Raw genomic sequence first — 18,988 nt, forward strand, 5'->3', positions numbered from 1 at the left:
TAGACTTGATCCAAAAAGACTTCTCAAAAACGAATAGATATAGGATACCGACGTCCATGAATGGAAGTAAAAGGTTTTGCAAGGTTGATATGTATCTACCCGAATTGTTTCATTTACTTACTATAAGTACTGGCCTGGCTAGCGACTAGCGCGTGTATTTATTACATAATCAATCATATTATTTTCACACCTCTGCATTTGAACACGCTAATTAAAAATAATGTTCTACATACCTTAATTATGTTGGAAAAATTTGTGGTATTGCTAATATAGATGTAGTAACACATTACAAGAGCTGTAAGCACACAGGACGCATCAACATGTATCTGTCTCTTTACTACATTATAACTATTATTTATTTATATCGTATAAAACCAACTGCTGCTTATGATGTAAGTTAATCATTCTTTTTTTCCTCTGATTTTTTTTCTACCAGACTACAGTCATATCTCATTTTAGAAAAAAAATGTAGGTACATACTTATCTTTTTTTATTTACTTGTTGAAGTTATTTAAGATTGTCATTATACCCTCACGCAGGTGAAATACTTAAAATCGGACAATTATAAAACATTCGAGTACACGAACATAACGTTTACTCACGCCGAGAGCCCCGTGTGGGACCCAGATAGCAGCATGCTGTACTGGGTCGACGTGATCAACCAAGACGTGCACGCCTTGCACTATTACACGAAGAAGCATAAAGTTAAACATATTAGTAAGTGTATAAAATGTTAGGAATGTCTGAACACTCATTCGTTACATCCCACCCATCGACGATCCAAGGTTCGTTTTAGCCAAACGTTATTTCCTAATGGATTCATTATACAGTGTGTCTAAAATTATTCTTGAATTAATGGGATCTCGGTATGTATGACCTACCTACTTACAAGAACAAATGTCTTGAAATTATTTTTTCCAGATTATGGTGAAGTTAACATAGTAATTCCTATACAAAACAGCAGTCGGCTCCTATTAGGTGTCAGAAACGAGTTGTTCCTAATGGACTGGAATAAGCCAGGGGACACCGCCCTGAGGTTCCTGGCAGCTTTCGACTTGGGCTCGCCCGATAACATTCTCAATGAAGGAAAGGCGGACGCCTTGGGACGATTTTGGGGAGGTAACTAGTTGAATTTTTAACTTTTTCCATGATATAATTAGGTTACTACGTTTGTCGGACTTCTAACAGCATGAAGGGCAAATACCGTTACGCTGAATACGTGTACTGATTGCAATTAATTAAGTCTTAATTAGCACAATGTGCAGTCAGTCGTTTTTATGCGCCATGGAAACAGCCTTATCATTTTCCCTACCCATAAATAATGGAGTATACTTTAATAATAATGAATACTTACTGAGGTAAAATTGATTGCTTCCGAAGGTACGAAAGGTCGTCAGAAAGGCAATGTGGTGATGCACGATGAAGGAGCACTATACAGCATCATAGCACCGGACTTCACTCCTAGAGTCCAGTTGAAGCCGGTTTCCATCTCCAACGGGCTCGTGTGGTCACTCAATAACACCATTATGTACTACATAGACTCGCTGTCCAGGAAGATTGAAGCCTTCGACTTTGATTTAGTTAAAGGACGAATAAGTATGAATTTTATTTTTAAAATATATTTTTTTATCCCTGCCTTTAAAAAAAGGATTTAGAGTACCTAGGCTCAGAAACAAGTACCTAAATGGAAATGCTTTTGACTTTTTTCTTTGGAAAGTTTTTTCAAGTTTTTTAATAAATTTTAAGGTAAACGTCGCACTATCTTGGAAATAGACGATTATTGGGATGAACAAGTTATAGCGGACGGAATGACCATAGACAAAGACGGATTTTTATGGATAGCTTTGATGTTCCACGGCTGTGTAAGTACCTACTTACTAGAATACATAATTTTTTGTCGTACTGACTGAAACCCACCATGTTTCTTTAGGAGCACTTTGCAAACCGCGGTAACTCTTGCGAAAAATCCCGCTGCCGCTGCTATTCAACTTTTGCAAGATATGTTTGGATGTGTTTAATTACTTTCACAGATAGCCCGTATCGATCCAGACAAGAAAGAAATAGTGGAACGATACAAGTTACCCGTGACCCTCACCACTTCCCTGACTTGGGGTGGTCCCAATTTTGGCGATCTCATTGTAACCACATCTCGAAGGAATTTGGAGCCAGATAAGCTGAAGGATCAACCGCTGGCTGGCGCAGTCTTTGTGTTACATCATATGGGGACCTCGGGGGTACCAAATCATAAATTCGTTTTTGATAATGCTGATGAATATTAAAAACTGTGGTGCATGAAGATTGGTTGCTATGGGCGATGAAGTATTTAGAAAGTGTGAAGTTTTTTTATTTACAATGCATTTTTAAATGAATTAATATATTATTAGGGTATACGGCCCAAGTGTTATTGTTTAGTATTTGTATTATTCAAATAAAACATAGTTATGTAATTATTAATGAAATAATTTATTAGAGCACATGAATACAACCAGAGTAATGTAACAAGAGACTGTATAACACTTTAGACTCTATCAATAAATAACATCTAAACAACTTAACATCACAAGACAACAGCGAGGAGTGACTAGATCCGAGACGCGTCGCCATGGCAACTGCATCATCATTTAACAAGATTCCATTTTCAAAATAGACGAATTTACGAATTTTAAATGTATTTTTTAAATTTAGCGAAAAAGTTTCAATTCGATTTCAAAGACAATTATTTAAATAGTAATTTTATTAAACCATCGAAATATTTTTTGGAATTCCCACCGAAATTATTAAATTGTAAAGATGCGATAGTTTTGTACAACGCTACTTAGTATCTAACAAATAGATCAATTGCATGAGTTACAATAACTTTGTTTAGGCACATTTTTCTCATAATATATTACAAAGAATATTGTAATATAATAATAAATGAACGATAAAAAGCTCTATAAACTGCCTTATACTTAACGTTAACTTATGTTAAACTCATACGCTCTTATACATATCAATGTATGTAATATTTCAAGTTGCTTAAATCCCTCCTTCTCGAGGTATCAAAGTTTAAGTATGAAGCTAGTTAACAGATGTAGAAGAACAAAAACTACTTGTTTGCAACTATTCTCGTTAAAAAAATAAACCTGTTGGTTTTCACTCCTTTGCATTAAACATCCTTTATATCAATATACACATAATATGCATCTAGAAAACTACATTGGTGGAATATAATTATTATAACTTGGACTCACGCTAAAATATTTAATGAAAGTTCTATAAGTTATAGGTACTTATACTTCTTCTTAAAAGGAGCTAACGACAGATAAACAGGTCCATACCATTTCCCGCAAGTATAACACCCCTTAAAGTAATTGACACGAAAGCAATCACCCTCTATACGAGATATATAACTGTATGTACTATGAACGGATTACGCACACATGCTCACGTGAATACATACATAATATGTATATAGAAACTATCAACTATTCGATATAAGAGCACTGGCAGTGGTGTGGCTGTCCCATTACTAACTGTACATAACTTATACATTCCTTTATCATTTTCAAATATATAGGTAGGTAGTTTTAACTTCGCTTTCTCTATAGAATATTTTTATGCAATTTCAGCACACATTTTATAAATATCTTAGTATAGAATGTGTGCCAAGATTGTTTTATTTTCTACACATTTTATAAAGCGAACTGTTTTTATACCACAGATTTATAGAATACTTTACTGTCCAATAAAAGGTAAGTATGGTTTAAAATATTTTTTAAAACTAATTTACTTCAATGCGTGCGATAATTTTTAATATCCGTCGATTAAAAACATTCAGCAACCCAATGGACACGCCGAAACCTTACGCGATAAGTTATAATAAAAACTACATTATATCGATATTGATGTTTTCGTATTTGTGCCTACGATGCCTACATCGCGTACATAATGCTATAGGATACCTACACCGGTATCAAGTTAATAATATTTTATCATTCACTAACTAACATTAAACATAATAGTGTCTAACGTTTAAAGTCTAATATTTGATAATATTCCATCGCGTAAATTCCTCATTATCATTTTTATATCGAGTATTCAACGTTATCGATCATTAGAATAAGCAAATCGATATTTAAAAAAATCAAAGTTTTATGAGCAAACTTTAGGACGTTTTATTCTTTAAGTAATTAAAATAAGAAATAACATATTATAATCTAAATTAAGAGTAAGTAACAACAATATTAATAATTAATTATTCGAAATGTCTTTTAAATATAAATTATGAAAACAAGCTTTAACATATTCCCCATTCAATATTATATTTTTTATCATTCTGATTACATCAATGCTATAAACACTATATGACACTGAATAACAATTTGAAAAAAATATCACAATAAATATCTAATACTAACGAAATTATTCCCCATAAATATCCCACATACTATATATAGAGAGCTGTCACGTTATGTACTAAATATCACCATATACTTTACCATGGCACGAAACTGATCTTATTTGAATATGTAGTACATCAAGGTATAATGTGTAAATTTTCTCCAATCAACATTGAACCTTAAAGTTTAGAGATAAAGTTGAAATTCTTTTAAAGAAACTTTAGTTTGTACCTTATGTACATTTCCGAACACTGTTTGTAACAAATATGACCAGTTTCATATCAACATAGGTACATCACTAAATAAATCAACATTCTTCTTGTATGTCTGTCTCAGATAGCTTGTATAACCCATCATATTACAAAGCGGCTAGCGTTATAGAAATCTAGGCGTTTTGAAATGCGGTGGGTTCAACGATGAAATGGACGACTTTTCATTCAATCTGGCTAATCGTAGAACCACCACGCTTTAAAACGGTCCAGCTTTTTATAACTGCTACCCGTAATATAATATGGCAGATTACACCGACTCAATTACATTACAACTATACCTTCGGTGCAACGAGGCCGCTCATCATATCGAAGGTGTTGCCGTCTGGTGCTACCCTAACGTCTCCGGCCGCAGTGCTGACGACCAGCCACCCGGCCTCGTCTAAACCCTTTATAGTGCCGTCCACAGGACTCGATGTAGCCTCGCTTTTAACGCGGATTGATTCACCACTGAAAAGGAAATGGCTTAATTAAGTATTTAGTTTTTTTTTTTTATTTGGAAATATAATAGTCTATCGGACTACATTTGAATTGTAATAACTTTCGGAGGTAAACGAAGACTTAAAGAATATTTTGAGGTATAGGTATTGTAACATTGAACGATAAGATCACGCCTCATAGCAAATGTAACAAACATAAGTAAAATATATTTAAAAAAAACATTTTATATTTTAAGTTTGCGCTACCAATCGAAGCATTCAACATATTTTAAATACCTCATATAACGTTCATAATGCACAAAAGGTAAAAAAAAATTGAGCTCGGTTGCAATTATGCTCAAAAATTTTCAGACATTTTTGATACCATTAACGCTCGAAAATTATCGAATCGAATTCGATTCATAACATTAGTAACAAGATTAACATGTTATCGATATATATATATATATATATATATATATATATATATATATATATATATATATATAACAACTAAATAATACTCACGTATGCAACCAATACTGGTAGTACTGTTCTAGGAAAGCATCGATACCGCCCTCCGTGTTCATATAATCGAGTATCCTCTCGAGTTGGGAGCAGTATCGAGCGAGGAAGCGCTCTATCGACATCTGCGCTAGAGTTGTGCCGTGCTGTTTGTTGTGTTCCGATATGATGTCGTTGAGGCACGTCGTCGGAACACTGTTCGATATGTTTACACCGGTACCTGGATAAGAAAATTGTATCATCATCATCATCTCAGCCATAGGACGTCTGCTGAACATAGGCCTCCCCCTTAGATCACCACAGATACCTGTTGGAGGCGACCTGCATCCAACGTCATTTAATTGAACGGTGAAACATATTATTATAGTCTAGCTTCTACCACCGGTTTGACTTGCACCCCGAAGGAGTTAGGTACGGCGAAAGAATTTTGGAGGCATGAGGGTAGAAACAAAAAACAAGGACTTTACTATATTAGTATAGATTAGTATAGATGACTTTTTATAGTAAACTATAAAGCGGCCCGTCCCGGCTTCGCACAGATCATCATCATCATCATCATCATCATCATCATCATCTCAGCCATAGGACGTCCACTGCTGAACATAGGCCTCCCCCTTAGATCTTCACAGATACCTGTTGGAGGCGACCTGTATCCAGCGTCTTCCGGCGTCTTCGCACAGATGCAATGCCAAAATTAAAAAAAAAAACACTCTTTTTCCACTATTTAATAGACGTTATTATAAATACAAACCTTCCTATTTAATCACTCTCAGCCTTACTTATAAAATAATAAGTTATACTTAAGAGATGTTTAAGAAAAAATCTTACTTATAAACGTGGCTGAAATAAATCATTTTCTTAGCAATGTCTTAAATGAGCTGTCAAATTAAGTAGCCTCACACCCTTGTTTAACCCGCTAATTATCAAAATGGCTGGATTCTTACCAGCTGATTTTTCATTTCCGGTTTATTGACAGCTCAACTTTTTAATTTTATATTTTACGGATGCCATTTTTTTGATGACAAATATTTTTTTAAGCTACCAACATTCCGGTAGTGTTGAGAAATTAGTATGTTTTTATGTCATTATCTGTTCATTACTTAAGACATGCTTAAGCAACGTTTATAGGTCAAAATAATTTAATCACTACTTAAGGCTTTAAGTAGTAATTACTTAAAACAATGCTTAGAAGATGATTTGTTGATTTTTATAAGTAAGGCTGTCTATCTATAAAACAACCGCATCAAAATCAGTTGCATAGTTTTAAAGATTTAAGCATACATAGGGTTATAGGGACAGAGAGAGTATACTATGTAGAGATAAGAGATAGATGAGAGTAGACTATAGAATATAGACTATACTATATTGTGATATGCAAGTTTACCTATATTAACGTAGACCTCATCGCCGATGCAGTTGGCAGTGGTGATGGTGCCTCCAATCTTCACGTCGCGACCGTAGTAGATGTCGTTAGGCCACTTTATCCTGACAAATAAAGCACACTTTTATAAGAAATCTGCACTAACATTGTATAACTGAAGAGTTTGTTTGTACGCGCTAATCTTAGGAATTGCAGGTCCAATCTGAAAAATTCTTTCAGTGTTAGATAGCCCATTTATCGAGAAAGGCTATAGGAACGGAGCAGTAATGAATAATGTTTCAAAAACGGGGATTTTTTACAAAATTTTTAAAAGATAAAAAATGTCCGTGACAGTCTAGGACTACTGAACCGATTTGGAAAATTCTCTCACGCTTCGGTAGCTACTCTATCCCCGTGTAACATCGGCTATATTTTACCCGGGTACGAGAAGTCGTTGCCTCGGGACGCGAGTAAAACCGGGTAAAACAGGTAAAAGCGAAATATTACGCATTATGATGTAATTATGTATGAGACAGGCCACACCGCTTGCGTAACGTAGACACGCGCGTCGTTACGCAAGCGGTGTGGCCTGTCTCATACATTTCCATACATTACAACTCATGGTTACGCATACGCATCCGGTCTGCTCGAGCCTTAATTACGAAATCTCAGAAACTATAAACTCCTACAAACTTGAAGGGAGATAGATTCTTTATAGAGGGAAGACATACATTAAGGAGGGCTTTTATCAAAATCTATTCCTTACTTCAGACATTGCAAAAGTTTGTTTATCATATTCACCTAATATCCAAATGTTCATATGCGGGTTGTGACCGGATGGCCCTCACTGCGGCCAGTGCGGCCGCGTGCTGCACCAGCGGGAGTGTCGGTGATACTTTCAGCCACACCTGAAGATATAACGTTTTAACAACACGCATAATATGTATCGCTATGTGAAAAATATGTGGTACGAGTAGTGGTTAGCAAATGACATAAAGAGTAATGACCAATGTCAATATTTTTAGATATCGATGCTTGTGTCATGTGTCACACGTGTTGCTGTGCTGTGTACCTGCAGCGACATGGCAGCCTGTCCGGGCGGCGTGATCCACACGTTGCCGCCCCGGCCGCGCCCGGCCGCCTGCCGCCGCTGTCATGTGTCACACGTGTTGCTGTGCTGTGTACCTGCAGCGACATGGCAGCCTGTCCGGGCGGCGTGATCCACACGTTGCCGCCCCGGCCGCGCCCGGCCGCCTGCCGCCGCTGTCATGTGTCACACGTGTTGCTGTGCTGTGTACCTGCAGCGACATGGCAGCCTGTCCGGGCGGCGTGATCCACACGTTGCCGCCCGGCCGCGCCCGGCCGCCTGCCGCCGCTGTCATGTGTCACACGTGTTGCTGTGCTGTGTACCTGCAGCGACATGGCAGCCTGTCCGGGCGGCGTGATCCACACGTTGCCGCCCGGCCGCGCCCGGCCGCCTGCCGCCGCTGTCATGTGTCACACGTGTTGCTGTGCTGTGTACCTGCAGCGACATGGCAGCCTGTCCGGGCGGCGTGATCCACACGTTGCCGCCCCGGCCCGGCCGCCTGCCGCCGCTGTCATGTGTCACACGTGTTGCTGTGCTGTGTACCTGCAGCGACATGGCAGCCTGTCCGGGCGGCGTGATCCACACGTTGCCCCCGGCCGCGCCCGGCCGCCTGCCGCCGCTGTCATGTGTCACACGTGTTGCTGTGCTGTGTACCTGCAGCGACATGGCAGCCTGTCCGGGCGGCGTGATCCACACGTTGCCGCCCCGGCCGCGCCCGGCCGCCTGCCGCCGCTGTCATGTGTCACACGTGTTGCTGTGCTGTGTACCTGCAGCGACATGGCAGCCTGTCCGGGCGGCGTGATCCACACGTTGCCCCGGCCGCGCCCGGCCGCCTGCCGCCGCTGTCATGTGTCACACGTGTTGCTGTGCTGTGTACCTGCAGCGACATGGCAGCCTGTCCGGGCGGCGTGATCCACACGTTGCCGCCCCGGCCGCGCCCGGCCGCCTGCCGCCGCTGTCATGTGTCACACGTGTTGCTGTGCTGTGTACCTGCAGCGACATGGCAGCCTGTCCGGGCGGCGTGATCCACACGTTGCCGCCCCGGCCGCGCCCGGCCGCCTGCCGCCGCTGTCATGTGTCACACGTGTTGCTGTGCTGTGTACCTGCAGCGACATGGCAGCCTGTCCGGGCGGCGTGATCCACACGTTGCCGCCCGGCCGCGCCCGGCCGCCTGCCGCCGCTGTCATGTGTCACACGTGTTGCTGTGCTGTGTACCTGCAGCGACATGGCAGCCTGTCCGGGCGGCGTGATCCACACGTTGCCGCCCCGGCCGCGCCCGGCCGCCTGCCGCCGCTGTCATGTGTCACACGTGTTGCTGTGCTGTGTACCTGCAGCGACATGGCAGCCTGTCCGGGCGGCGTGATCCACACGTTGCCGCCCCGGCCGCGCCCGGCCGCTTGTCGCCGCGCCACAGCGCCGACGCCGTGCGCGAGTGGCGCCGCTGTTATGTGCATCGTTGACGTCATCACGTCCGCGTACACCACTAGTCGGCCGAGACGGGATGAGGTCAAGTTCTGTGGAATAGGAGGAAACATTTTAAATTTGAAATTGGAATCACAATTGGGTTGAGGAGGTCAGGCAGGGCAGTCGCTCCTTCTAAAACACTGGTACTCAGCTACATCCGGTCAGACTGGAGGCCGATCCCGACATAGTTGGGAAAAAGGCTTTGAAGATGATGATAATGAATCACTGTTCTAAAATTGCACCAACAAATACTCACATCAAAGTATTCAACAGTGGAGAAGTGGTCTGGGCACTCATACACGTGCACGGGCAGGAAGGCGGCGGAGGGGGCGTGGAGGGGCTCCTCGCCGCGCAGACACCACTGCAGGCGCAGCTCCCCGAGCGCCTGCACGCGAGCACCGCCCTCCGGAGCACACGCCTCCACTAACCGCAGTTTGTGCTACGAACGCAGTTTTATTACACGAACGAATTTTATGTTTGGTGAGAGGTGGAATTTTCTGTCGCTATGTTGATGATATTTTGGTTACTGTATTGTTATGTTACTGGTAAAGATCTTAAGATGGCATAAGGCCTCTATTTAACTGTAACGATATCCAAACCAAAATCAGCCGTGTACTTGCCCATTGGTCACGGCGATTTGACAACTGAAAATGGTTCGGTTATCGTTACAGTTAAATGACACCGTAAGTATTTGTATCGATATTTTTTAGCTAAATGTTTTTTGGGCGAGTTTGCTGGTAGCTTCGATAATATTTGTTCTAATTGTGTTATGCGACAGAAAATTCCGTACAACACAACATGCAACATCGATAGAAAAAATCAAAGATCAAATCCATGTACGAGATGACGTTTAGCTTAAATGACATATTGCATTATTTAAATAAGCATGGTTTGATCTCGGTGACCGAAGCGATGTTATACTTGAAATTCATGATTTTTTATTCTATCGAATGTTGAAATATGAGTACATAGCTGTGAAAAAGAGATGATTAATAATTATAAATAACTAATTATTAACTATTAATAAACTATTTTAAATTTAAAAAAAAACGGTGGAAGCCATTAGCGTGCATAATATAATAATTATTTTTAAAAAGTGTGACAATTATTTAACGCACAAATTAAAGCATTATTAAAATTATACAAGAGTTTTAAGAGTGAGTTTTTAGAATTAAAGGACAAAAGTTGAGGTGCTTAAAATGCGCATTTTTAGCTTATTTGTTTGTGCTGCATGTTACAGCTCACTCTTAAAATATAGCCACAGTGTAATAAATACTATCAGTGAGACAACTTGGATTGTCAACGGAGGAACAATTGGATAGGAACGCGGTTTCTTTAGAATAATCAATTCTCAGAGGACCCTTCTGGTTTACCAGAATTATCTTATATTCGAATTCATGAATGTTCCTTCTACATATTTTTTTATTATATAACTCTTTCGACAGTTTAGGCTCCCCAGAAAGCGATGGTTGAAACATCGGGTTTGGCTTGCGTTTTTTTTTTGTTGCTTATGCTTATTGATATAACAGGCTTTCTTGCTAAATATGACATTGCTGATTTCTATTCTAATAATTCCTGCGGCGGCTGTTCTCATGTTAGCAGATCAGCCAACTGCGCAGGACATATTATAGTGCACAAGCCTTTGCGCAGACACAGGTGCACTCACTATTTCTTCACTCTCATAGCCCGATGGGACGGCAATCCCACACGACCGGCGAGAGATCAGGCGCAGGACCGACATTTACGTGCTCTCCGATACACGGGTTATCATACATATTATCCCTACTAATATGAAAATAACTCTTTCTGTCTGTCTGTCTGTCTGTTACGCTTTCACGTCAAAAAAATTTGGTACAGAGATAGAGTTGACCTAGAGAAAGGACATAGGATAGTTTTTATCCCGGACTTTTGAAGAATTCTCTTGGAAACGCGATATAACCGAACTCTACGCGGGCGAAGCCGCTGGCGGAAGCTAGTTTTAATATATATTTGAGCCACTGCAAGTATTGATGACACTGCGGCCTAGCTATGCATTACACACTGTGAAGCGGTGCGTCTCACCGGGCATCACACGGTCACATGGCCCGGGCCGGCCGCTCGCCTCGGCCACGCCGCCTAGCGGGGAACACGCGTCACTATCGTATACACAGCTCAACACTTAACATGGCCACTGAGCCATTCTGTATATTTCGAATATGTTCGAAGTTTTTTTCAAATGAAACCTATTACATAAATACGATAGTGCTGCCCTCTACTAACAGGTGTATTTTTTTGAATTGATAGTTTCAGTCAGCTGGTATTGACATCTTTAATACGAAACTGTGTAATGTGTAATATCATATGATTTGAGTTATGTGACCTTTACAAGAAGTTATATATTCTGAGTATGCACCTTCTTTTCTCTACTTGATCCAGGTTCTTACTTGCAACGTGGTTAGAATACACAATGCAAAATTATAATTATTCAATGATCTACCATACCCTTGTAATGCGACCAAATGAGGGTGTGTCTACTAAGCTTAACGACGTGAGACAGAGTTCCAAAGATTGTTCAAAATACCTAATCAGTACCGTACATCTAATGTATGCAAATATGCACATCACAAATTATGTTTAACTACTCTTACTCATAAGTTGCTTATTTACGACATTTATATTTTGATAAGCAACGTCTGTAAATAAAAAAATATTTTGTAAGGATAAACCACGGAGGAATGAAAGATAGCGGAGATGCCATAGGGAAGGTGGGCCTACTTGTAGGTCAAAGTAACATACGGTAGGCGTGATCAGTTACTAATGAGAGATGAGGAGATCTGTCAAAGATTAGTTTTGATTGATTGGGGATTTAGATTTCAAAAAATTGGCCGGTTATGAAGAAGAAATTCGAGGGCGAAGGCAGTAACGTTTCTCGTCCCCCGAACACCCGCATTTTGGTGGGCTACTTTCTTAGCAGATTTTGCGTTATGACATCTCCGCTAGTCATTTTGGTTTCCGTGGGATAAACCCTAAAGTTTGTTGTTGTCATGTGAATTCCGAGTATAAATATTTGTTCCAGCCAATCAGTCTTTTTTGTGTGTATTTAAACATTTGTTCCCCTAAAAGTGTATCAAAATATAAATATCAACATCAGCAATTGCTACATTGATGGTGATGCGAAATAAACATATACAAGTGATATAGTAAGTTATATTGTAATTCTTACCACATGGTTTCCTAAGAAGAATCCCCGCGTATAGTCTATCTGAGTAAGTTCCTGGGGGTCTTTGACGTGAAGGCCCAGGATATCTCCTAGGATTTTGTGAATGATGCCCAAACGGGCTTCATTGCTTTTCATGCCTTCTTCCCCTAAGTAGTCGCTGGGATCCGCTTCTAAGTGGATCTAGAAAATAATATAAACAGTTGTGAACTTTTCTTTTACCGTAATTTACTAAATTTTGGACTTTATAATTTCGGAAATAATGATAAATTATATTTTGTAGGATATACGCGTATTTCGCACTATTGCTGCGCGAAAAATTCTGGATTTCAACAGAGCAAAAGTGATATATTGTAATTTATTCAGGGGAAAGACAACTTGACACCTTGACGTTTCCCTTCAAGAAATACGTACTTAAGACCTTAGGTACAAACCTGTGAGAATATAGCAATGCCTCTATTGGTAAGGTCAGTGGCTTGCAGCAGCGAGGGAGTCCGCCACGTCTCTTCGGAAGCCAACACCTGGATGTCCAGCTCATGGCCCGGGTGACCCGTGTATTTGGACGGTCTATGCACAACCAGAATTGGTTAATTAACTGTCCCACTAAGGGAATAGTTTATGTAAAAAATTGCGATGAAACGAGTTTTTTAATATATTACGTTTTAGACACAGATTAAATACTGTTCAGAGACTTCAGTTTTATCTTAAAATGTATATGTATTTTTATATATGTATTTTTTTGCACACTTACTTATGTATCAAAAATGAAGTATCCAAATATGCATTTTTTTATGAAGCATATCCCCTATTATGTTTATATAATGAGTATTGCGTGAACCACTAAAAAGCCAAGTGGATAGGCTTTTTTAATATTCGTAGCGTATTTTCACTGAGTTATAATTTGTGTGAAATATGATGGGGTTAGTTGTCAATTGTTTATATTACTGTCCTTGAACGGTCATATTTTATATTCTACAATATAACAAATGGAGACAGACCTGATACATTTTAGTGTAATATAACATATTATGATACCAAAAAGTTGGGATAATTATAGGCAGATTATAAATTATTATGACCATATAAAGTGAGTAGACAGTGAGTAGATTACAAAAAAAATGTTCCAGGTCAGTCACTAATTTTATAACAATAGTATGTAAATGTATGTATTAGCCATATTCCTTATTCAGCCACTCTAGAGTTAATTAGCTTGTATTACGCAGTCAATGTAAAATTGTACAAAAGTGTATGGGATATTATCATAGGTCATTAACACACAACACATCTACACACATACATGCATGTTTTTATAAAGGTACGCGTCCACACAAGGTTTAGTCTGCGTCAAACTTCATAGCGGTTCAGAACATAAAGCGAGGGGTATGACAGGCCACATGCTCGGTGTTGTATGCTCGGAAATTATCTGCGAGCCGCCATCAAGTTTGGCGGAAATTGTATTAGGTTGCTTATCTTCACATTAAATTAATTTTATTCGCGAGTGACGTATGTTGGGGGTCAGTCGACGCATGCCTTTATTTCGTAACTAAAGTAAGCATTTGAACCTACATAAAATGTGTATTAATTAAATAATGTACCTACTGTAAAAATGATTAACTTTATTATACAAAATAATAATGTTTTGTTGCATCGTCATTATCATTCGTGAATAAACAGCAATTTTTTAAAACTCAAAATCTATTTAAATGCGTATAAATGTGTCGTAACATGAGGCTGGTATTAAAGGACCTCTAAGTCAATAATATATTTTGCGTACCGATACATATTATTTTCCTGACTTGCTCTGTAAATTAATTAAAGTTTTATTTAAACCACAAATTAGACAACACAGAGTAATGAATACACATAGAGAGTATAGTAGTATTGCCATCTTTTTAGAGAAGAATTGAAAAAGGAACGTGTGAATGAACACTCCATTTACTCTATAATGCGTGGTCACAATTAACACATTTAACACACAATTATATCATAGTAATAAATAAAATATACTTACTGTCTATCGCTTTCAGTGGAGAACTGTTTCTTGGCAGGCGAAGCTTGGTAGCAGAAAATGTGATGTTTCATCTTGACAGACTTCCATTTATCGTAATTGAATTGCACAACTTCATTCTCACGAACCTGGAGAAAAAAATTATAAAGTATTTGTAAAGGCCGTAAATGCTAGTGTTGACAAGGAAAGTTGAAAAATATACGGTTGCTCAGATTTTGTGTGACGAGCGAGCGACCGGAGTGGGATGTTAACCACCGCAGTACAGCATTCTCTCCAAGATTAATGGGAGGGCATTTATCTCATGCGGGATACACTTACTGAGTGTAACATGACTGAGTATAAATATATTACACTAGAGTTTATACCGCGTTTTCCCCCGCATCCCGGGAGAACTACTTCCCGTACTAGGATAAAATATAGCCCATGTTAATCACAGATGATGTAGCTTTGGAATGGTGAACAAATTTTTAAAATCGGTCCAGTAGTTTTTGAGTTTACAAACAAACAAAAATACAAATCTCTCCTCTTTCTAATTTAATCAGCCACCAAAGAAAATGCTTGCGACACTAATAACCGCATAGACAAGCACTGCCACTATAATCTGACGTAGATGCTCTGTGGCCAATGATGATGATGATGAGACTAGGGCGTAGCGTACCTCAGCAGTCTTATAATACGGCAGCACAGTATGCAGCAGGTCGGAACACAGCGCCAGGAGTCGGCCTCCTGCCAGCAGGTGAGCCAGCAACAACGGCGCCGCGCGGCCGACGCACCCCGCCACGGCCACCAGCGCCGCCCGCCCCCGCCACGCCCCACCCTCTAGGGCTGCGCGGGACACCACGTACAGGGTGTACCTGGTTACACAAATATTTCAATTACAGCTTTACTCTTTCTAAGTCAAATGTTTTTATTTCAAATAGGCCTTCGCAGGCTCCTATGAAACGTCACACTAGTTGCACGGTTACATAAAGTTGGTACAGAAGAGTCGGCAAGAAACTCCATAGACACTCTTTTTAAAAAGCAACACTTTTACTTATTAGGTAGGTTAGCTTATAACATCGTAAGACCGTCATTTACGCCTGAAAATCTATACTAATATTATAAAGCTGAAGAGTTTGTTTGTTTGTTTGAACGGGCTAATCTCAGGAACTACTAGTCTGATTTGAAAATTTCTTTCAGTGTTAGATAGCCCATTTATCGAGGAAGGCTATAGGCTACTTTTTATCCCGGTACGGGAAGTAGTTCCCACGGGATGCGGGTGAAACCGCTGGCAGAAGCTAGTCTGTTATAAATGACAGGGTGTTGCGTACCCAAAAGGGAAATAAATTGTGGGCTGATAGCAAAAGATTATTGTCATTCGGTGTCCCATTTCGAGTCAAAGAATCTTTGTCGGCCAATTAACATAGGGATCTTAGTACCCTTGTGCAAGCGACCAATTAGCAAAGGCATCTTAGTATTGCCAAGTGAAGCAATTATCATCAAATCAAAGTCAGCACATGCACATTCATATTATTGAATATTACTGCTAGACTTAATTATTTCATTAACTACATACTCTGTAGATTAAATATTTGAAATAATGTATGTAGTAATATTTGCATAGTGCTTTAGAACATGCTAAAAGTGCTTCATAGTAAAAAAAAAACAATGTGAAAGTAACTTTGTCTATCTGTTACATTATCACAGTTGAATTTCTAAAATAATTTTATAAATATATACTGCATAGAACTTACACATGACCTGAAGAACATTTTACCTGAATACATAGCATGAAATGTTAAACGTTAGATATTAAATACCCAAATAGCCAATAAATGAACAACGCATTTGATATAAGCCAAGCTGAAGTGAAATTTGCCTAAGCTCAGCGTATATCATAGAAAACACAAGACACTCACACTCACCTATCACAATCCAGTACTTTCCTAAGGGACGCCTCCAAATTATCTCTAGCTACTACACTATCAGAATATATCAACACATTCGGTGACTTTGTATTCACTAATGGACGGGAACTTTTCACAGATTTCGGAGTGCTCTGCTGTGATGTCGAACTCCTTGGTTCCTCTTGAACAACCGGGTAACATTCTATCTGAGATTGCGGCCGCTTTGGACCGGTAGTACTAACTATCCTTTTATGAGTAGTTACAGACTTTATTTGACTAGATATGTTTAGTAAAGAAGTTGACAGCTGGCTGGTGCCTTTCTTCAAGTCAAGTTTTAAACTAGATTTTTTTGGTGTGATATTGTGTTGTATTTCTACTGTGACATTTTCCACTATAACTTCTTTGTCTTCTGGCTGTGTGGGCTCAGGTGCCTTTGCTACAGCTTCTGCAGTTTTATTGCTTTCTTGAGGGACGTCTACATCTTCCCCTGATAAGGACTTGCCAGTATTACAACTGACATCAGCTAAAGTGACAGTTTTCCTAGGAGGTGGCACTTCTAGGACTATGTCTCCACTGCTGCCATTCATCTGTATAGTGTTCTTAGTGTCAGACTTGATATCTACAACTTTGGACAGTTTTCTCAGAAGGGCTGCATGTACTGGCCATTGGAATTCAGCTGGCGATTGTTTGAGGCTGAACTGGATGTCACTGCGGAGACTCCTCATGGAAGGATCTGAAGCCTTATTTGGTTCACCGGAAAGTTGCACAGCTGCAAAAAATAAAGACCATGTTGTAATGATTGCTTGATTTAGGTATTGTTTAATAAAAGAAACTATAATATATCAGTGACTTACTCTGTATCCTGACAACTGGCAAATTGTGGTCTATAACAAACTCCCCTCCAATAAAATTGAAACCAATAACACTAAGATGTTCTATATTAGTCTTCACTATTATTGCTAAGTGTGAGCCTGCCTTCCAGGCTACAGGCTGACCCATGGACTCTAACTGAAACAGTAAAATAAAATTATAATAAGCTATTTCTTATAAAGAGGTGTAGATGAAAGGGGTGTGGCTATTTTTTCAGAGAACTCTAGGCTATAAAAAAACAAATTCCATTCCATTTTTGACTGATCTTTATGAGTGGCCAGGCATAAAGCACATGGTCACATAAGAAAAAGGTTGTATAACTTACAGTAATGATATCTTGTCCAGTTTCATGAGGTTCCATCTCGCATTCAAAAAGCACATCTACATCTAAGTCAGTGATCGGAGACTGTTCACTGGACCCTAAAGGCAGGCCACTGGCGCATGACACCCAGTCACTGATCTCGATGAGCTGGGTTGGCTTCATGCTGCATATCCTAGTGGTGTTAGTGTAGTCCAGTAAGTCACATAGATATGCATTTTTTGGGTTTGTGCACAGCTTTGAACTGAGCGTTGGTGTTTCTGTAAATTTTAATACACATTTAAATTAAGAATACTGAAGGATAATTAAATGCTTGTGGGTTTGGTAAGAAAAAAAAATAGGTAATTAAGCCGGTTCGGTTATTAATTAAATTTGATTAGTAGGTAGTGTGTAATTTATCTTATCTTTTTTATTTACTACAAAGGTGACCTGAGTATTGTAGGAACATTTTGATGTTTTTAGTTAATGAAACATGTACTCACCGGCAGCATTTTCAGGAACTTTGCAGAATGCGACACTCGTATTACCGCTCAGGAACTCGAGGAGTCGAGCTCTGAACGAGCGAATCCTCCAGGTCTTTATAAAGGTCATAGCGATGTAAATCGGTGTGAAAAGCATGGTCACGACGAGCACAACACCGACACACAACCCTAATACAGCAGCATTTTACAGCGACGCACTAACGTTTAATTGCAGTCATTTAAAACTTGAATGAAATTGGGTTATCGATTCTAAAGTCCATCGACGAAGCAAAAAGTTTTCGTAAATAAAACCGTATAAAATACAACTAATACGGCCTAAAGCATTGAATGTTTATACAACTACGCATTACGACTACCGCTACACTTTATTATAATTCTAATAAATTATTTCAGAAATTCGATAATTCATTTTCAGTCGCTAGGAGTTAACTGCGTTCCGTTTTCCAGTAATATTTCAGGAGTCAAGGACTAAACTGGGACATGATTTATTTATCAAAAATTATTAGTATTCCTGAGCATCTAAACTTCCAGAAAAAATACTGTATGATTTAACAATTCATGTAAATACTTTTATTCAAAAAAATATTACTTCATCGTATTCATTTAAAAAAAAAAATGTAACCGCGCAAGCTTTGAATATTTAATGAATAGGAACGGAAATATCTGCTGTCAAAACATTGCTGTGCGTTCAGAAATAGAACTAAGTATTTCTTATCTTTGA

General features: G+C 39.3%; 2 protein-coding genes across 3 annotated transcripts; one reads left to right on the forward strand and one right to left on the reverse strand.

Annotated features, from left to right (window-relative positions):
- The first annotated feature begins 130 nt into the window (after positions 1-130).
- LOC126054015 (regucalcin) lies at positions 131-2,406 on the forward strand. Its single transcript, XM_049837530.2, has 6 exons — positions 131-392; positions 540-717; positions 922-1,119; positions 1,381-1,596; positions 1,747-1,862; positions 2,031-2,406. The coding sequence occupies exons 1-6, from the start codon at positions 321-323 to the stop codon at positions 2,277-2,279; spliced, it is 1,029 nt and encodes a 342-aa protein (XP_049693487.2). The 5' UTR covers positions 131-320; the 3' UTR covers positions 2,280-2,406.
- Positions 2,407-2,447: 41 nt separating this feature from the next.
- On the reverse strand, positions 2,448-18,988 carry LOC110377217 (biotin--protein ligase). 2 transcript variants are annotated; one of them, XM_064040716.1, is made up of 15 exons: positions 18,268-18,988; positions 17,792-18,045; positions 17,451-17,604; positions 16,615-17,365; positions 15,369-15,564; positions 14,714-14,838; positions 14,477-14,503; positions 13,137-13,269; positions 12,709-12,885; positions 9,763-9,945; positions 9,371-9,556; positions 7,757-7,863; positions 6,980-7,080; positions 5,599-5,815; positions 2,448-5,101 (listed from the first exon to the last, which is right to left on the reverse strand). In XM_064040716.1, exons 1-15 carry the CDS (start codon positions 18,401-18,403, stop codon positions 4,927-4,929), a joined length of 2,922 nt encoding a protein of 973 aa, XP_063896786.1. In that variant the 5' UTR covers positions 18,404-18,988; the 3' UTR covers positions 2,448-4,926. The 2 variants fall into 2 exon arrangements, with proteins under 2 accessions (XP_063896786.1, XP_063896787.1); XM_064040717.1 differs by lacking the exon at positions 14,477-14,503.

Source organism: Helicoverpa armigera, chromosome 23 (genome assembly GCF_030705265.1).
Source record: "Helicoverpa armigera isolate CAAS_96S chromosome 23, ASM3070526v1, whole genome shotgun sequence".
NCBI lineage: Eukaryota > Metazoa > Arthropoda > Insecta > Lepidoptera > Noctuidae > Helicoverpa > Helicoverpa armigera.

What these genes read in the sequence shown, in the direction of transcription:
- LOC126054015 (XM_049837530.2), top strand. Translation starts at nt 321, where the DNA reads ATGTATCTGTCTCTTTACTACATTATAACTATTATTTATTTATATCGT. An exon ending in GCATAAAGTTAAACATATTA is followed by an intron (nt 718 to 921) that starts GTAAGTGTATAA and finishes TATTTTTTCCAG; the next exon opens with ATTATGGTGAAGTTAACATA. An exon ending in CTTGGGACGATTTTGGGGAG is followed by an intron (nt 1,120 to 1,380) that starts GTAACTAGTTGA and finishes TTGCTTCCGAAG; the next exon opens with GTACGAAAGGTCGTCAGAAA.
- LOC110377217 (XM_064040716.1), bottom strand. Translation starts at nt 18,403, where the DNA reads ATGCTTTTCACACCGATTTACATCGCTATGACCTTTATAAAGACCTGG. An exon ending in AGGCTGCCATGTCGCTGCAG is followed by an intron (nt 7,864 to 9,370) that starts GTACACAGCACA and finishes TTATATCTTCAG; the next exon opens with GTGTGGCTGAAAGTATCACC. An exon ending in TACCAGTATTGGTTGCATAC is followed by an intron (nt 5,102 to 5,598) that starts GTGAGTATTATT and finishes TTTCCTTTTCAG; the next exon opens with TGGTGAATCAATCCGCGTTA.